Source organism: Tiliqua scincoides, chromosome 2, assembly GCF_035046505.1.
Source record: "Tiliqua scincoides isolate rTilSci1 chromosome 2, rTilSci1.hap2, whole genome shotgun sequence".
In the NCBI taxonomy this organism is placed as follows: domain Eukaryota; kingdom Metazoa; phylum Chordata; class Lepidosauria; order Squamata; family Scincidae; genus Tiliqua; species Tiliqua scincoides.
This window is the reverse complement of record NC_089822.1, coordinates 134,382,462-134,402,536: the sequence shown is the minus strand read 5'-3', so window position 1 is coordinate 134,402,536 and position 20,075 is coordinate 134,382,462. Positions and strand designations below refer to the sequence as shown.

At 44.7% G+C, this 20,075-nt stretch overlaps 1 protein-coding gene across 6 annotated transcripts in view; it reads right to left on the bottom strand.

Annotated features, from left to right (window-relative positions):
• Nucleotides 1–20,075, bottom strand: part of RBMS2 (RNA binding motif single stranded interacting protein 2) — a 75,580-nt gene that overhangs the window by 14,182 nt on the left and 41,323 nt on the right. For all 6 annotated transcript variants that reach the window (XM_066618474.1, XM_066618477.1, XM_066618475.1 and 3 more), the window contains exons 3-10: nucleotides 17,487–17,545; nucleotides 16,516–16,607; nucleotides 15,029–15,186; nucleotides 6,265–6,344; nucleotides 5,236–5,345; nucleotides 2,212–2,258; nucleotides 1,790–1,883; nucleotides 1,059–1,109 (exon numbers count right to left, since the gene is read on the bottom strand). In XM_066618474.1, coding sequence (XP_066474571.1) covers nucleotides 1,059–1,109; nucleotides 1,790–1,883; nucleotides 2,212–2,258; nucleotides 5,236–5,345; nucleotides 6,265–6,344; nucleotides 15,029–15,186; nucleotides 16,516–16,607; nucleotides 17,487–17,545 — 691 coding nt within the window. The remainder of the gene's footprint in view (nucleotides 1–1,058; nucleotides 1,110–1,789; nucleotides 1,884–2,211; nucleotides 2,259–5,235; nucleotides 5,346–6,264; nucleotides 6,345–15,028; nucleotides 15,187–16,515; nucleotides 16,608–17,486; nucleotides 17,546–20,075) is intronic.

Genomic DNA, 20,075 nt, shown 5'->3' with positions numbered 1-20,075 from the left:
GAGTAAACAGACAAAAAGATTGTTGTCTCTCCTTTGCTGGCCAGAAAGGACAGACAACAAGAATTACAATCCACTGGAATGTTTAACACCTCAGTAGACTGAGGGGCACCTGATCAAGCGGAATGGAATGCAGCTATGGTTCTCCAGTTGGGAGGGGTAAGAACTAGGAGGGCTAGCAACCAGACCCACTCCGAGAAGGTTCTGTCCTCAAAAGTTTCTGATTGGACAGCCTAAATAAGGATGAAGTCACCTCAGTACTATTAGCATGAGAAGTATAATAATGAGTGCCCAAGGGGAGTGTCCGGTTCTTCTTGGCAGAGTTTTTGGGTGCAACATCCTGCACGCTGTGAGCTCCATTGTCCACCATGGGCATCTGGTCTCACAAGTAGCCTGGAAAGAGATCTACAAGAGTAACTGATCCAGATGAGAGATAGGGATTAATAGAGATAGCCAGCTGGCTTTATTATTTTATTGCTGATATGTTTCCTAGATGTTTATGCCTCTAGCATTTGCTGCTTTATGTAACCTTATGTACTTAATAAACTAAATCTTTTACCAAGTTGTTTCACTGTCTGTTGGGGACAAAGGTTCAGAATCCTGCCTAGCCGTTCAGCAAGCTACCAACTGCTCACTGAGGTCTAGTAACTTGAGGACTGAGGCTTTAATTGGAGAAAGAGCTCAGTGCCTGCAAGGGATAGAATTAAGCCTAGAGGGTCTCAGTGGCCCTGGACTGAGGCACTGGCACATACAGGGTGGCGGCAGTACTACTGGACAGGGGGGCCTTGAGGACTTTAGGGTTCAAGAACCAAGAACTCTGAGCACCCCAAAATCCCCCTAAGTTTACAACAGGCCACTTCCCAAATGATGCTTAAATCACTGCTTACATTTCCTACATTTGGCAAGTAAAAAGTACAGGCACGTTTGATTTAAAATGGGCTTTCTTGCTTTCTATCCTGCTTTCACATGAGATATTCCAAAAAGGAAAGAACTTGGCATCACTTGTGAAGATGAGCTTGGACAAGAATTTTAGGTGAACAGTTGGGAGAAGAGACTCTCACCGTGGGCTGCATGAGGTACGACTGATGGTGCATCCATGATGGGCTGTGAACCTAGGAAGAATGCAGCAATTATTTCAAGCATGTATATAGTGTATTTCACATATAATATTTCAATAGCTCTTACAACAGCCCTAAAAGGAAGACCTTTTTAGTATCTCCATAAAATTGATTAGAGAGGGACTATGACTGAGATACAGTGACTTATCTGAGGCCACAGGATTCATTGGTGGCTACGGTGAAGTTTGAATCAGACACGACAGCAATAGGCCGATTTGTTTAAACTCAAGGCTCTCCCAATCATGCACAGAGCTGGGAGGGGGTTGGTAGAGGTCCCTATTTTAAGTGCAAAAGGGGTGTGCAGGTGAGGAGAACTAAATCCATCTCCAACTTGCAATGACCTCTCCTCCCAAGTGCTCTTCTCTAAGCTGAGCTCACGCACCCACATGTGTGCCTCTTTGATCCAACCACTGGACCTCTATCCCTTGTTTTAGATCTGACTGGGGCAGACCTTAGCCACAATGGGGCACCATCACAGTCTCTGTTTCCAAAGCAATACGTATATGGAAGTCTATGAGCTAGACACAAATACATCCATTCATCTGTATGAAAGAAGGCAGTACATCCACAATGCTACCACCCATTCCCCAGTGAACTGTTTTTCTGATCCCATCTCCCATAGTAGCACAGGTCCCAGGTTCCCTTCATCAATATTGGGTGCATGCAACAGGTACCTGGTAGGAGGAAACAGGGGATGGGAGATAAGGGGAGAGTGCAGTCTGGGCAATCATCCTGTTAGGAGCCAGGCTGTAAGGTGTTGTGTAGAACCTGCAAAGGTGGAGAGTGTGGGTGGGAAGAAAATATTAGTGCTGAACAAGACTTAGAGGGGCTTGAAGGTACAGCCCTCCCCCTATGCTTACATATATTATTCTGATAGGCCCCTTTCAAGGCCCTGACTGGCATAGCTGTTCCTTGAGTATGGCAACTGGGGCAACTGCCCTGGGCCTTGCATTTTCATGACCAATATATGGCCATAATGGGGGGAGCTGCTCTGGTTGAATTGCCCCAGAACTGCACCCTTCTAGGGACAGCTCTGCGTGACTGATCCACCTGCTAAAATATTCTTGCTTTAGGATATGAAGGCACAGGGACATACCCGTTTTGTAGTGCTGTTGTCGGGTCATAGGTCAAGGTCATCCCACCCTGCATGGAAAAATCAAGATTAAGGATAGATTAAGGTCTAGTTCACACGTGGAATTACAACTTCTTCCATTCTCCTGACCCACCAAGATCATGACTAGCATGTCAACAAATCAGGAAACGCTTCTGTACCTTTCTATGGATATGTTGCAAGCCTAAATCTCACTAGTAGAAAGACTGACCAGCTTGGTCAGAAGACCTGTGAAGGCAGCCAAATTCCTAAAGAGAGTCTTCTAGCTCTAACCTAGGCCTACGTACAGCCTGTGAACCACCAAGCTAAATGCAGTGTACCAACAATGTATATGGATGTATCTCCCCACCCCCCAGTGCATGATAATCACCCTGTTTTACAGTTCCACACAAACAGCAAAAAAACTAGAACAAGAGCAGTGGCGTCACTAGGATTCGTGTCACCCGGTGTGGGAGGCCTGCGTGTCACCCCATGCAGTGGGCGGGGCAACACCCCAGGTGGTGGGGTTGGTGATGTACCATCGCCCCACCCTCACTGGTTTTTTGGCTGTACCTTTTGATAGAACACAGATATTTCAATGTGGTTTGTTTCACTGCATTCTACATGAAATTACGCAATGACTGATATATAACATGATGGTATTATTCCTCCAAACTCTGATTTTAGTGATTTTGAAAACTTGTTTTCAAACTTTTAGCACCGGGACCCACTTTTTAGAATGACAATCTGTCCAGGACCCATTGGAAGTGATGTCATGGCCAGAAGTGACATCATCAAGCAAATTAAAATAAATAATTATAAATAATTAAATTAAAATAAAAGAAATAATTAAATAAGGGAAGCCAGTCCTGTTCCACCAAGTGAATTTTCTCTGTAGCCTGCCTTCAATAACACCCCCCCCCAAAAAAAAAGAATCAGTGAGATTTTCAGGCCTCCCCAGTGCCCAGTTTAAAGGTCTTCTATTTCAAGCATATCAAGATAAAGAACCACCTGGCATTACAAGTGCAAAACACAAAACATTCCCCTTACCAGTTCAAGTCTCATTTTCAGTCCTTTTTGGTGGGAGGTGGAGGCTGCCTTCTGGAGCATTTGTTGCGCTCCAGTTCCATTGGATGGGGACCATTCCAGTGTCCTCACATTCCCCTTTGCCTGGCCTGATCACAAGCCAAGGCACATCTGCCTACTCGTGAGTAAACGCGACCATGATGCTTAGTTTCGCTTTCCATAGGGCTCAACGGACTTGCAGCTGGGAGGGAGGGACCTCTTTCTCAGGTGTTTTTGGGGGCTGCATTCATTGGATCAGGACCATTCTGATGTTATTGGATTCCTCTCAGCCTGCCCTTTCCGATGCACTAAGGCAGTGGTGGCTAACCTATGGCACATGTGCCAGAGAGGGCATGCAGAACCGTCTCTGTGGGCACGCACGCCATCGCCCCAGCGGCCAGGCAGGAGCCTCTAGGATCGCCACCCCGGGAGGCGCCAACAACTGCGGCAAAGGAGGGAGGGGCAAGGCCAAGGGAGGAAAGGAACAGACAGCAGGGGGAAGAGGGAGATCAGGCGGGGCTGACGGTGCTCCCAAGACGGTGGCTCCCAAGACGGTGCTCCCATCTAGCTGGGCCACCCAGGGAGAAGGAAGGCTGAAAGGCCCTCTGCCCAGCAGCCCAATGTGAGCACTTCCTCCCTTCTGTCTGGGGTAAGGTGGGCAGCTCACATGCCGCGAGAGAGTGCGGCATGCGGGTGGGCACAGCGAAGCTGCTGCTGTTGCTGTTGGCTTTGGGGAGCCAGCCCTGCACTGGCTGGCTGTTTGGAGTTTGCTCCCCAGGCTAGAAATGTGGCCTGAGAGCCCAATCCTATGCATGTCTACTCAGGAGTCAATCCATTTTAGTCAGTGGGGCTTACTCCCAGGAAAGTGAGGGTAGGATTGCAGACCTAGTCAAAAGGGCGGGGGTTTGCTCCTAGTTTAAGAGCCCAATCCTATGCATGTCTACTTGGGAGTCAGTCCCATTATAGTCAATGGGGCTTGCTCCTAGGAAAGCGTGGCTAGGATTGCAGCCTTGGAGCCCGCTCCTGTGCGTGTCTACTCAGAAGTAAGCCCCATTACAGTGGATAAGGCTTGCTCCCAGGAAAGGGTGGCTGGCATTGCAGCCTTGGAGCCTGCTCCTGTGCTTGTCTACTCAGAAGTAAGCCCCATTACAGTGGATGAGGCTTACTCCCAAGAAAGGGCGGCTGGTATTGCAGCCTTGGAGCCCACTTCTGTGGGTGGGGCTTTTTTAAAACAAAACCTTCTTGTTTGAGAAAATAAGCAGTGGCAAGGTCTTGCAGCCACCCCCTCCCTGCCAATATTTCTTTACCCAGCATGTAATTAGTCTGTGGAACTCTTTGCCACAGGAAGCAGTTATGACAACTTGCCTAGATGCCTTTAAGAAGGGATTAGATAAATTTCTAGAGGAAAAGTTCATTACAGGTTACAAGTAATAGCAGGTAAAAGATGTTAATGTATGAGTTTTTTCTAAACTAAAACCTCAGTATTCAGGTTAAATTGCTGTGTTGGCACTTTGTGATAAATAAGTGGGTTTTGGGTTGCAGTTTGGGCACTCAGTCTCTAAAAGGTTCGCTGTCACTGCACTAAGGCAAGTTCGCCTACTCACGAGTAAACGTGCGATATGGCTGTTTCACTTTCCATAGGGCTCCACGCATTTTTTGGTTTCCTGTTTTTTGGACTTAACTTTTGGAGGAGATATTTCACTCTGGTTTTTTGCATTGCATTCCGCTGGAAATTCCGCATACAACGGTGTATGGCATGACGGAGTTGCTTCTAAAACTGAGATTTTAGCGTGTCATCCCCCCAGTGTGCATCACCCCCCTTTGTGAGTCACCCGGTGCAACCCGCACCCCCTGCACCCTCCTAGCAATGCCACTGACAAGAGGTTTATCAAGATTCTGATGGGCCAGTATACATGGCCAAAGGGCTGTGCTCTGATTATTGACGCATACTGCCCTCATCCTTACCGCATCACTTTCCCGTGACCAGGCTCGTCCATTCTGCACATATTTGCCCTGATTCTGGCGCTTCTTCTGGCCACCATCAGCAAATTTGCAAAGCAATGGGTCTGGGGGTGCTGCAAAGGGAGAAAAGATGACGTTAACCTGGAGACTCTGTTGCTGCAGATCTGGGCTATTCCAGGATGTTGACTTCAATCCCACAGCTCTATAATGCACTTAAACCCCAACTTAAAGGTCACCTTTTTGCAATTTGCTTGACATGCTCACACATACACACATTGTGTACACACTCTCACTCAATTACCACTTTGGAGGTAGTGATACTGTTAAGTCCCCTGTTAAGCCTTAATGCTGACACTAGTCTGCTATATTAATCATGTTGGTCCTGAATATATGAAGGACCTGAGCAGGCAAGCAAAGTTGTGTCTCTCCCCACTTCCTCATTAAGCTTACAGCCTTGGCAACTCAATCTAAATTCCTCTTCTTATTCAAGGGAAGATGGATAACTTCACTTCAATCCAACACACCTAGAAACCATCCCAGTTTCATCCCTGTTCCAGGTGTTTCACTCGTTTCAAAAGATAATTAAACCTTTGCAGTTAGCTAAGTGGATTCGGTGGACTATCAATCACTTTCAGATCAACCCAAAAGCCCCAAATGGGTACAGTCCCACTACAGACCTGATTGGCAGGTCCAGTATTATACTGGTAGCCACTCTAATGGCCAATGGCAAGCACATTCCCCACAGAGATAAGAGTAACACTCTTATTTGCACCTATAGAGAGACCCTGCCAAAAGTAGTCTTCACTTTACTGTCAGAAATTTAGGCTTGTGTACTGCTAGTCTTTTTCTGATCTCTGTGTTAAGTACTCCATGTGATTGCTGAGCAACTGTAACAGATTTTCATCCCACCTTATAGCTCACTACACCCACATAGTCGATACATACTGCTATAGCCTTGGTTTCAGCTGCCGTGCTTTTACCCCTACACACATACATACACGCACGTATGTACATATGTACTTCACTCCTCACCTGGGACCCCTGGGGGTGTTTTGATATATTTGCCATTGAAGTGGGTGATGATAGCTTCACACTTTTCTGTGGATTCCATCCTGGGAAAGAAGCAAATAGAAGCACTAAGGAACACAATGGGTGTGGGACAGGTGCTGAGCCTTTTTGGGGAGTGGTGGAGCTGAATGTACAGTAAGATTGTTGATTACCTACTCCTGAGCACACCAGGGCTTCCCTCTATCCCTGGCTACAGAGCATTCAAGGAACGTGTTGCGGGAAATGTGTTAGGTTTCCTCTGGTAGGGCTTCTGTGCCTGGATCAGCTGGGTGGCAAATCTTTGCCCTGCATTAGTGCAGTGATGGAAAAGTCCCATTTGTTGAATTTCTGTTCTATACAGAAGCTCTGTCAGTGAAAGGAAACCTAAAGTTGCAACCCTAGGTAGAAGTACTGCTATTCACCTTGGAATCCAGGTACCAAAGGGCATCATCTTATTTAGTTAAAAATATTTATATCTCGCCTTTGTTTGTAATCCAAGGTAGCTCACAACCATAGCAAAACACAATAAGATACAATAAAAACTAAAAACAAGCTGGAACAACAAAAGGTGGGACACAATCAATGTATCTTGCCCCTGTTAAAACATTTGCAGTCACGTTCTGCACCAGCTGAAGCTTCTGAAGGATCTCCAAGTGCAGTTCCATCTAAAGTATGTTGCAGTAATTCAAGTTACAAGAGATAACCAAAGTCAGAGGTCTGACAGAGATCTGTCAGGTCTGACAGAGACAGAAATAGGCACAGCTGGCATATTGGCTGAAGCTGGGCAAAAACATCTGGGTTATAGGAGCAAGGCTGGGTCCAGGAATACTCCCAAACTATGGACCTGATCTCTCAAGGGGAGCACAGCTGCATCCAGAACAAGCAAACACACCACTCCTGAATCAACAGGCCTCCGACAAGAGAGCCTTTGGTTGCCGGGATTTAAGATCAGTTTGCTCGCCCACATCCAGCCTTTCACGAATTCAAGATTTTCACAGCTTCTCCAGTAGGGGACAGCAAAGAGATGTACAACTGGGTGGATTCTCCATGGTAATGATGACACCAGACACCAAACCTCCAAATGATCTCTGCTAGCATTTTCATGTAGATGTACAGCACAGGGGACAGAATGGAACCCTGAAGGACACAACAAACCAAAGCCCCTGGCATAGCACAGGAGTTATCTAGCATCACTTTCTGAAACCTGCTCTCTGGAGTTATTGCAAAGCAGTTCCCCCAACACCCATGGCAGCAGGTAGGCCAGAACTTATGATCAGTGGTATCAAACACTACTAAGTGGTCCAGCAGAAATCCACAGAGGCACTCCCCCTGTCCAGCACAGATCATTCACTAGAGCAGGGGTGTCCAAAGTTTTTTGGCAGGAGGGCCACATTAGCTCTCTGACACTGTGTCGGGGGCCAGGGGGGAAAAGAATTAATTTACATTTAAAATTTGAATAAATTTACATAAGTTTACATAAATGAATATATTAAAGATGAACTTATATGAATGAATGAAGGTCTTGTGATAGCTCAAGGCCTATAAAAGGCCTTGCACAAAGCAAGGCTGGCCTTTCCTTTGCTGCCGCTGCTGCATCACAGACATGAAACAGCAAGCAGTAGAGGTAGCCCTCATCCCATAGCTCACATGAGAGGTCAGTCGCCCTCACGCTGAGATCAGTTGCGTCAGGCCAGAGTGGGCTCCAACAAATCTCAGGAGGGCCAGGGGCTCATTGGAGACTGGGGGCTCCCTGAGGGTCACACTGAGAGGCCTCGAGGGCCGCAAGTGGCCCCAGGGCCAGGGTTTGGGCACCCCTGCATTAGAGTGACCAAAACAGTTTCAGTTCCAATTCCAGATTGAAAGACTAAAACAAGTCACAATAATCTGCTGTAGCCAAGAATCTCTGGAGTTAAGTTGCCACCACATGCTCAAGCACCTTGCCCAAAATAATGAAGGTTGGAGACTGGCTGGTAATTTACAGCAGGGCAGTGGTTCCCAAACACCTGAAACGCTGCAGCAAATTCACAGGGGTGCCATAGGATGTCCCTGGTGGCTTCTTCTTCCCAGCTCTCCTGGGCGCCACCATCTTGGCTGGGCTGAGATTGTGATATTCTTGCAAGATCTTGGGGGAATACTGGCATGAGTCTACTGCAACAGAGCACTGTGGAAGAAGGGCACTGTGACCAAGGGTTTGGGGGAGCTGCTGCTGTGGTTCATTCAGCACAGGGTATACCACTGCCAATTTACAGTACAATGGCAGCACACTCTCTGCAAGAGACAAATTTAACACTCTCCCCAAGTACATGGCCAGTCCTTCCCTGGCAGATTTTATAAAAAAAGATGAGTAAGGATTGAGAATATTGGCGGGGAGGGGAGTGACCCCATAAAGATCCTCTAAAGATCCTGTCCCCATCCTCAGGTTGCACAAGCTGAAAATAATCAATGTACCATCTGGTTCTCAATGTTACAGGTTTTAGAAGCACTTTCCCACGAACAAGTGAGAGTGGAACTGTCTGTGCTCATGACTTTTCCAGAAACAAGTCCATGAACTGGATTCAACAGAAATATGCCCACAGATCCATCTTGGAAAAGTTACGTAGATAGCTAACTCCCAAGAAACATTTCTACTGGATTACCTTTAAACTGAATGCAAAAGTACAAAATGTTATATTGGAACAGAACTGGTGAGCACAAAGGACAACCATGATACATTCAGTCCTGTAACACAGGCCAACACACACTGTGCTTCCTTAAACATTACATCAATTCCTGGATATATTTGGGGTGCTGATTCCAAAAATGACATCCATTTTGCCCTTTCACGTCTAGTTTTGGAGACACAGCATAGCCTCTTTAGTGAATGGTTCAAGCAGCTTCCTCATGAGGAAGCCTACACCATGGCTTCCTCATGAGGAAGCTGCTTGAAGCATTCACTAATGAGGCTATACTATATCTCCAAAACTAGACGTGAGAGGGCAAAACGGATGCCATTTTTTGGAATCGGCACCCCAAATTCATATCAAACCACCATAAAGTTTGGGAAAAACTTTTCTGACCTTCAGTTTTGTAGGCCTGTGTAATGAGCACTTGCCTGGCCAACTGTGGTGAATAATGATCCATCTTGTAGCCTTCAATGCAGATGCATTGCCAGTACTGCAAGGAGTCACCGCAAAACTGACTCTGGGGATATGGGGGGGGGGGCAATAACAGGGATATTGGGGGGGGCAGAGGCAACTGAATGGCTGTGCTTTTCTGAGCTCTTGAAAGCTCTTGGGAAAGCATGCTATTTCCTCCCCAAAATCCGTGGGTCTGAGGAGATCCGAGGATCTGTGATCAGGAGAGATTCAATCCTACAGATGGTGTACAGTTTCAGAGAGGAAGGGTCCAGCCAGGGGCTTTTTTCTCTCCAAGGGAACCCAGCCATCAGTGTCAGTGTTGGTGAGGATTCATGTTGAAACTAAGCCGAAGGCCCCAAGCAGGGAAGGACCTTGGAAGAACTAAGTGAGTGTCGTTCTGCTGTGTGTGTCTGGCATTGATTGATTAATTGACTGCCTGATTAAGCTTCTGCCAGAGGGAAGAAGAAGGAGGGGTGAGTTTTCCCCCTCTGGGAAGAGGAAGAGGGGGGAGGCTTTCTCCGCCCATTTGTTTGTTTGTGTGAGAAGAAGCTTTGGAGAAGACCTGCCGAGCTTGTTATGGAAATATGAGAGCATAACTCTAACTTTACAAATCTAAAACTCCTTGGATTACAAATTAATCGTTTTGGAATTTGCTTTGAAATGCTCAGTTTCCTTTTCCTGTGGAGACCTTGGAATGCCTGTGGAGAGGGCTGGAGATCTGCATTTCTTTGTTTTGCAAAAGTGGTTTCATTGTTTTGAATTCCTCCTGTTTTGTTTTGACTATCTCCTGGAATACGGTTGATACAGCAACAAACGTAAGCAATAGAATCAAAACAATAGAATAAGACGAATAGAACATCGGGGACATCTAGTGGATTTAAAAAGACATTGCAAGGATAAGAACAGGACTTGACAAGTGAAGTAAGGAGGACGATATGCTGAGGACATCTAGTGGCATTAAAAAATACTGCAAGGCAAAGGTTTATTTGACTTAAAATTTCCTTGCATTGGCTTTTATGGGTGAACAGTTGATTTTTGATGATGTGATGTATGGGTAATTGATAGTGATATATGTGATAACAGATATTTGAGTTTTACAGGAAAGAAGATATAAGGAGGAAGAAAAAGGATGACAGGAAAAAGAGCGAACGTTAGGGGCTCTCCCGCCCTGGAGTGAAACTTGGGGAAACTAACACAAGAGGAACCGAAAGGGAAAGATTGGAAGCAGAAAATACAAGACAATATAGAAAAATTAGTGGTGATGGGACAGCAGCACACAAATCAATTTCTGCAGGTTCAAGCTAGTCTGGATGTTTTAACTACACAACTAAATGATCTTAGTGTGCAACTGAAAGCTGTTAAAGGCCAAGCAGATGAGAATACACAAAAGATTAGAAAATTAGGAAAAAAAGACAACAAAAGATCAATCTAGAATACTGGAGATAGAACAAAACCAATATGATGGAGAGGCAACTTTAATGGAAATTCAGATGGGGAGTGCAGCTCGAGTGGTGAGAATACAAAATGTACCAGAACAGAAAGGGGAAGATACACAACGTCTGATTGGTGATTTAATATCAGAGTGGATCGACACGCCAACAGAGGAGATATCCATGGATCTGGATTCAGTGAGAAGAGTGAGCACTTTTTATCTAAGAAAACATGAACTACCAAGAGAAATCCATGTGAAATTCATCAGAACTTTTTACAGAGATAAAATATTGAAGATCTCACAGGAAAAGGAATGGATGGTGGAGGGTTGCAAAGTGAAAATTCTGAGACATGTCCCATGGAGAGTGAGAAAGAAGAGAAAAGAATATGAAGAGCTAGCAAAATTTTTAAGAGGAAAACAAATACCATATAGATGGCTTCTCCCGGAAGGTATGTTTTTTCAATTCCAGTCACAGAGATAGAATACAAATTCAACAATGAAAGCAGAAAACTTCTTGAATACAGTGATGAAAGCTGAGATTCAAAATTTGGGAAAGATAAACAAGAAGGATTCTATTCAGAACAGACGCCATTTGATAGAATACTCTTAGAAACAAAAGAAAAATATATCAAAAGAATGTATATGTTCCTATTGGATTGTGAGATGCATGAAGAAACAAAAAAAGAATGTATGATAAAATGGGTGCAAAATATAGGCCATAATATTACATTAGAACAATGGGAACAGATTTGGAAATATAAAATTTACTAGAGCAACAAATTTTAAAGAAAATGTATATAAACTGTTTTATAGATGGTATATGACACCAGTAAAACTGGTAAAAATGAATCAGAATGTATCAAAAAATTGTTGGAAATGTAAATGTGAAGAAGGGACGTTTTATCGTATGTGGTGGACATGTAAAAAAATGCAAGTATACTGGAAAATGGTAAGGAATCTAATACAAGAGATTGTTGGATTTACGATACTGCTGAAACCAGAGTTATTTTTGCTTAATATCACCTTAGATATTATAGATAAAAGAAAATGATGTGTATTTAGTTATTATGATATTAACTGCTGTAAGGATTTTATATGCTAGATACTGGAAAGATATTAAAATTCCAACGAAAGATGAATTAATAGAGAAAATAATGAATGTGGCAGAAATGGATAGGCTTACAGAGATTTTGGATCAACAGTGTAAACTGACACAGATAGAGCAATGGAGACCATTTTATGCTTGGTTGAAAATGAAGTTGTAGATGTATAAGATAGGGCATTTAGATGAATATATTGTATACATGACATATTATACAGGATATGATATGATAGATAAATGATATTAAGAGGTTAAACTAGAAGAACAAGATTAGAAGATATGTATTGATTGATTAGATATATTGATATATGCCTGAACCCTTCAATGGTATGCTTTTTTTGTGTGTTGTGTATTGCGTTTGTGTTTGTTTATATTTGTTTTTATTTTGGAAAATAATTAAAAAATTAATTTTAAAAAAAAACTGACCGGTATTGCCGTGTTATGAGGATTGTACTCATGGCCCTATCATTATTCTTTCTACCCTGAAATATCTACTGCACACATACCCAAAGTGGTAGGGCAAAGAAAGACTGGTGGCTGCCACGGCATGGGTGAAAGGGTGTAGGATGAGTGGTTTGGGCAAGTGCATGTGAGCAGCTGCCCTGACCAGACATTTACAAGACTGTCCTGATTTCTCTCCCACTCCACCAGGGATGATCAAATCCACCGGCACAGTTACAGCACATGAACAACCCATAGCCATTATTATCCAACCAACCCTTACCCTTCCTTACAGGATGGGTCAGTTCAACTTTTCCCTCTTTAAGTATGCACAGAAAGTCCAAGAGTAGAGAGGGAAGGTCAAGTCTTATCTGGTGGGAAGCAGAAACTTGGCAGCTAAAGGCTTTGTAAGACAGAAGGTTTCAACTATATGAAGGAGAGAATTGGATGCCCGTTCAGGTATGTCTGAACAGCTAAGGACCATCATAGTCTTAGGTGAGTCAGTGCAAAAATACTTCTATAGTCTGAAAAATAGCCAGCAGTTAAGCCTGAAGGTCTTTAGAAAGTATAGCCCAGAATCACCTCCAGGGGTAGGAAGATTAAGCTTCTCCTATCCCCACCTCCAGCATGCCACAGAAAGTTTTCAAACTTTGACAATACCAACTGTGCCTAAGTTGCTGCCTGAGCTGAACTGTATGGGCCAACACTCCTGCACTCCCATAAGCAAAGTTCTAACTGCAAACCTCAAATACACCCTCAAATACAACCTCAAATATGCCCCAAATACACTGTCAACAGGCCTCTGAGAATCAGCCTAGATGTTATACTCAGAGTCCGCTGGTCTTGTATTACACACTTTATGAATCTGGGCCATCACATCACATGTTCTCCCTGTTTGTGATCCACACCACCAGCATTTGGGATGGGAAAATGCATGATGTGATGGCTCCTCCCACTCAGCAAATTCCACTATATTATGTGGCTGACAATGGGGGTGGAGAACTCACCATAGGGGTGCTGATTCCCATCCTGAATGTAGCATCCTACCAGCTCTAAACAGCAGCTCCAAGAGGGAAAGGTAAGGAAAATGGCAGCAACCCCAACCAGTTGGTCCATGACTGCTGATAGTCTGATTGAAGAGTCAAACTTCTGTTACCCCTACATGGCCCTCTAGTGCAGCATTTCTCAACATTTGTCCCCTGGTGTACCGCTTTGCATGGTTCACCTACTAGATGTACCACTGGAAGTACACTGGAAGTTACTTCCTGACTGGGAGGCTGGATGCAACACAACAAACACCAATAAGAGGCTTAGGGTGGATGGGAGGGTTTTTTCAAGCACACAGAAAGCACACACCAGAGATTTGCTCACCAAGTCGAGCCTCCTACCGCTGCTTGTAATGTTGCATTCCTGGTCTTGCTGGAAGGGGTCTGGAGGGCCAGTGAGTACCATCAGACACTATCAGTGATACAAGTACCACTGGTTGAGACACACTGCTCTAGAGGTAGAGCAGAATATAATTAGAAAAATCAATAAAGCCTTTGCTGTTCTGGATACATTTTGCCAGTCTGTTTCCAGGGCAGTTCAAGGTGCTGGTTATGTCTTTTAAGAACCTAAATGATTTGAAGCCAAGATACCTGAAGGACAGCTACCTTCCTCCATCTGTGTCTGCCCATGCCGAAAATTTTCAACAGAAGGTCTCTTGTTGATCCCACTGTTGTCTGAGGCGCTATTTGTGAGGACACACAAGATAGCCTTCCCAGTGGTCACCCCCTCCCTAGAGAATTCCTTCCCACGTGAGGAGTGGCCTGTCCCTCTCCTTACCAATGTTTTTAAGGAAGCTAAGGACTTTTTTGTGTGTGTTTGTTTTTGTTCTTCTCTAATTCCCTCTGATTTTTGTTTGTTGCTTTATGCATTTTTCTTTTGCTCTTCTCATTGTTTTTGGATTGATCATTTTGCTGCTATCTTGCTTCTTTTTTTAGTTTGACATCATCAGATGTTTTTAATTTTGTTGTGAGCCATCTTGGGTTCAATACAAGAAAGGCAGGGTATTAATTGTTTAATTAATAACTAAATAAATCCCTCCTCTCCCTCCTGTTCCAAGAGATCCCAGACAAACAGGCCCCACAAATCATGCCCGTTTGTCTTTGCTGACCTGTATGCTCTGGTTGTTTCCATTTGCAATGACAGACTGGACAATGAGGTCTGTATAATTGTTTCAGTGTAAGAAATTGCAGACATCTCCCAAGCAAGTGCGTGTAAGTTTGTAAATATCGGCATGCTGTACTTGAAAATATTCCATGTATAAGAGAGCATTTGTCCAAGCAGGACTGTGCAAAAGGTTTCATGGAAACAAATACCTGGACAAAGGAACATGGAACAAGACTCACCTCCCAAAATGAGGTGTTGGTTCCTATGTGGACAACTACCTTAGAGTCCTCTGTAAGAGGGGAGGGATACAATACCAAAGATAAGAAAACACACATATCTTGGTGAGAAGTGCATACACATACTTGCATAAGGAAGTATACCTATCTGCCACCTCTGTGCGAGGGGGTTACTGGCATGTCCCTGTCAATAGCTGCAATGCAAGGAAGTGTGTCCAGAAAGTGTGCTGTGTGAAGAAGCCCATCTTACCTGCTCCCACCCTCCACTGACCTGGCAAAGCCAACTCCTCGGCTGGTGCCGCTGGCATCGCGCAGGATGCGCGTGGAGATGACTTGTCCAAATGGCTTCAGCATCGATTCCAATTCGGCCTCATCCATGCCCAGAGGCAGGTTTGAAAGGTAGAGGTTGGTAGGATCCTGCTCCTGTTGCTATGGAAACAAGGAAGTCAGGCCGTTGCCTAGCAATAGTCCATCCCCTCCCTGGGGACTCCTTCCTTTCAGACCACTCCTTTGCTTCCCAATTCACAGTGATGATTCTAGCTAGTTTCCACATTCTGCATGTAAGGAAGACTCAAAACCCAATCTTCAGTTCATGATCAGAGTTTGTACTTTGGACAGCCCTATTGAGAAACCCATTACTGAAACAGGGAGGGATGGAGGAGGCTGAGGGTCAAGATTTAACGTTATTGGAAGGCTAGGATTTTGGAGAGAAAGCTTGGCAGCAGCTGGGGGACCTCCACAATTTATTTGTCAACCACACCTGCTGCCTTACACCAGTATTACACCAGTGTTTCCTATAACAAGCACAATGTGGGTGATACATGGGTAAATACACACGCACGCGCGCAGACACACCGGGAAACACTGCCTCTGGCAAACATGACCCAAACAGGGTTTCCAAATGCAAACATTAAATGCAAATGTTTAAAGATGTAAGTGAATGCATGCCCATCATCCACACTGTATGGATTTACTTTAGAAAATGCCAGTGCAACATCAGTGTACTTTTGCTTCATAAAGGGTGAGCTTCTCTGGGACTGAGAGCGGCTAGTAGGCCTGTGAAGGCAGAATCAGAGTACCAATCAAGAGGCAAGTCAAGGATGATCTGATTACAGATAGCACTGGAGCTCTACTCAGACACAAGTTTGCCTGGAACCTATATAAGCTTGGGATCTATATTTCTTCTGCAGGGTCCATATTGCTGCACAGACCCCTTCATTTACTGTGTGGTGGCACAGTGGCATTCTCTGGCATACAGCAATGTCATCATGACCTCTTTTTAGCAGGGGGAGAGTAACTGGCCCACCTCACCCCAGCAGTGTCTTTTCTGGTGGCTGTCTGCTGGTGTTCTTCCGCATCTTTTTAGATTGTGAGCCCTTTAGGGACAGGGAGCCATTTAGTTATTTGATTTTTCTCTGTAAACCGCTTTGTAAATTTTTAGTTGAAAAGCGGTATATAAATACTGTTAATAATAATAATGTGTCATCACTGACTTCCAGTTAAAGTCCAAGCTGCACAGAGCTTGGCAGATCAGCAGGAACACTGCTTGGGACTTATTAGAAGGTGGGCTGCTGTTCTTGCTCTGCCTGTGGCAAAACGGTGGCCTGAACTCACAGAGAGTCGACTGAAAAACCTAGCTTATGACAGAATTCATTGGCAACGTATTTATTTTCATCCCTCCATTCTATCCCTCCATTCACCTTCTAGTGAAGGAAGGAGTGATGTCCCTCCCCTCAGTTACTTCAGCACAGGTCTTACCTTGGCCATCTGGGCTTGAACCCCACTGGCCTTCAGGGCTGTCACTGCCTTCTGGGCTGCTGTGGGGCTGTCAAAATCTACAAAGCCATAGCCTGTAAGGTTGAGGAAATGAAAGGCAGGCTGAGATAATTGAGGATCTTTGTTTTAAGACAAAGCAGCTGCTTATATATGAAACCCCTTATATAGAGACCCACACTCTGCTGTCTATCAAGTAGCACCCCTCATTGAATCCATTCTATAACAGAGAATCTCCACCCCTTTGACACAACTTTTCTACTCCCCAACCCATGTCATTCCCTACAGTACCACTCTCTATATCACACTGCTGTGGTCAACATGAGTTCAGAAGGCTGATTTTGAGTTAATATTACCTGGTTGATTAGCAAACATTGGCAGGAGGGAAAGGGAGGGAGGGTCTGTCTCACTCACAGACCATTAGGGTGACTGATTCCTCTTCTCCTCTTCAAGCCTCTCCTGTGAGTGGATGTTTCTACTTCCCTCCCCCCTTCAGCAATGTCTGGCATGAAAGGAATGTAACTCCAAACACCCCCACTGGCACCGCCCTCCCACACAGATAACCCTTTCCCACAGGACCTCCCATACAGAACCAAACCTCCCCACCCAAAAACTGTCTCCAGAATCAAATTCTAATTCTCCCTTCTTCCCCACCAATTTGGTTTTTACGATTAGGAGTCCCTGAGACTTCAGTGCCATGAATTTGTGAGAGGAAAAGGGTATCTTCAGGAGAGAGGCAAGGCACAGTACCTTGATCCCAAAATCACAGCAAAAAATGAACTGAAAGTTGTTGGCTCTAATGTTCACTCTGAAAATTCCAAAGAAGAGTCCATGCATCCCATCCCTAATTCCAGGCCCTCGAATTTATTGTTCCTATTTATGCCACTGCAAGACACTTTCCTTCCTCAAAGAACCAATTAGTGAAATACAGGCGGCTGCATTAAATCTAAACTTACCTTTGCATTTGTTGGTCGTTTTGTCCAGAATGGCCTTGGTGGAGACAATTTTGCCATACCTGTAGGTGAAGAAAAGTCACAAAGATAAATGCTGCATTGAAACTGTTCCTGTAACAACCGACATCCTGAGACATGGCCAAATGCTTACTTCTCTACCTTACAATCCAACCAGAATTGAGAGATCAATGGCAAACAATGTTTATGTACGAGATTTATATAATCCAGTTTTCCTATGTATCCTCAAACAACATCAACACTTCTAAAACATGAGCTGCTAGGTCTAAAGTCTAACTAGAACTCATGTCCTGTACCCTGGAAGCCGAATTCCAGAAACTGGAAGAACAGAAAAAAAAAACTCCACAGGTGGTCATTTCCCCATCACTACAGCTCCATGGCAGGAATAACTTTGCCTGTTAATAATTCCGCCTGTTGAGCTGCTTTTGAAGGCACAAGAAAAAAAGGGGGGGAGTAATCTTAATTCCAAGGCATAGCTGCAAAGTGGCTGCAGGCCCACTTTGTAAAGAAAATGAGTTTGCTGCTCCCAGCACATCTCCCAAGGAACACTCATGACATTTGAAGGAGAGCCATTTGTATGTAAATATATGGTTGTCATATGTCAGGGAGCCACAGTCAATGACAGCAGCCCAGTGTATGGCCACTGGGCTGCTGTGTGTATCTGTATTCCTACAGATACAGAGTGCTCCTTCAAATGTAACAGGTTCACAGAGTGGGAGAAATATAGGTGAGTAACTGGAAAACTCACTGAATTGGCTCATGGAATACAGGTTCCAGGGCTATGCTTTAATGAGCAATTAAGAAACTCAGCTGCAGGAGAACACTGTGGTCTACTACAGCTCTCCAAAAGATGGGTTAAGAAGACTTGTCCCACTGACTTTGTGGATAGGTTGCCTGGCTATACACATTGATGGTCAGCAACAGTATGGCACGGGCCCTGTATCCCACCATACGATCACACAATGTTGTGTGGCATGATATAGAACCTGCAGGTATGATGCACCAGGCATGGGCTTACTGTTTTGTTTATAATATAAAGAAGCTATTCAAACTCCATGCATTCTGCATGTCTGTGATTGCATCGTATAAGGGTGAAATTTAAAATCTGGTGCGGAATTATAAAGGAAAGGGAAAGAACGTGTTCCCAATTCTCATTAACTGTAGGGATAACTTTTGCAAGCAGTAGTTAAAGAAATCTCAGAAACCAGACACAGACTTGCAAAACTTTCCAGGAAACGGGGTTCAGTGCTCTGCATTTCTCCTCAGTCCCTCCTTGCAGCTGGCAGAAACAGAATAAACTACACAATTAATCAAATACATGCACATGTGCACAGTTAAGATTTTAAAACTGGTGTGGCAATTGTGTAGAAGTTCAGAGCATTCTTTCACATGCACACAATATATGCACAGTCCTTTCTAGACCACCTCCCAAGATTTTAAGGCACACCACTATAAAGACAATTTGTATGTTTAAAAGTGTCTTAAATTGGTATCAGTCAATCCAGAATTCCAGAGGCAAGAATTAAAAGAAACCCTGGAGCAATGGAAAACTGCTTTGCTGATGTGGTTTGCTGGGCTGACTTTTCTGGCCAAAAGGGTTCCTTAACCTCTTTTCCCAAGGGTAAGCATTCCATCCAAGCACTAATCTTGTAGAGCAGCGTGCAGCTCAATCTAGTAATTTCCACAGAGTTAAATGGAACTGACTCCCGAGTAAGTGTGCAGAGGACTGTAGCCTTAAATAGTTTCAATCTGCTACAAAAGTCCAATGTGAATATCAGGGGAACAACCACAGAAACCTGATTTGCCTTTTTAAAATAGCCAACCAAGACACTCCTCCCAATCCCCCCTCCAGCTGCTGAACCCTTCAGAGTCCATCCCAGCTGCCCTCCACCCCCACCCCCAATGCTTCCTGTTCACCCCAAGCAGGATTTCCTGCCCAAGGAAGGACAAGCCCAGGAAATCCGACCAGAGCCAAGAACAGCAAAGTTCTGGCGCCTCCCAGCCAGGACACAGGGGAGTCCAGCTGCAGGGCTTCAGAGTGGGACGAATCATACTGAATGTTATGGTTGGGGGGGGGGAATCTCAGGTCCAGGGACAGGGGGACTACTGCTTTGCAGCTGCAGGAACTGAGGCATAGTGGGGACAATGCAGGCAAATGATGTAAGGCACTGGCAAAACTGGACTGTAACCCAGAAATCTCATCTCCCAGCCACTGCCTGCATCAAAATTTTAGTTCTGTTCCTTTCCCTTTCCCTCTTCACCTTCTCTCCCTGCTCAGAGCAGCTTGCAGTTCTTGTCCACAATCCCCTCCCTCATGCTTAGCCTGTCAGATTCCTGGTTTTAGAGGAGGAATGTTGTCAAGTGTGGCTTTGGGGCAGATCCAGCATTCCAGGCTGGGGTGAGCTGAGGTAAGCAAGGAATAGCCCCCTGCCTGCCCACCCTTTGTGGCCTGTGAGCTTCAAGCACTATAGCTTGACTCAGTCCCTTTAAGACAAGGCCTGGTGACATGGGGTAGGGAACATCATGGCAGCTAACATAAACACAGATTTCTCTGTGCAAACACAGAGGTACAGG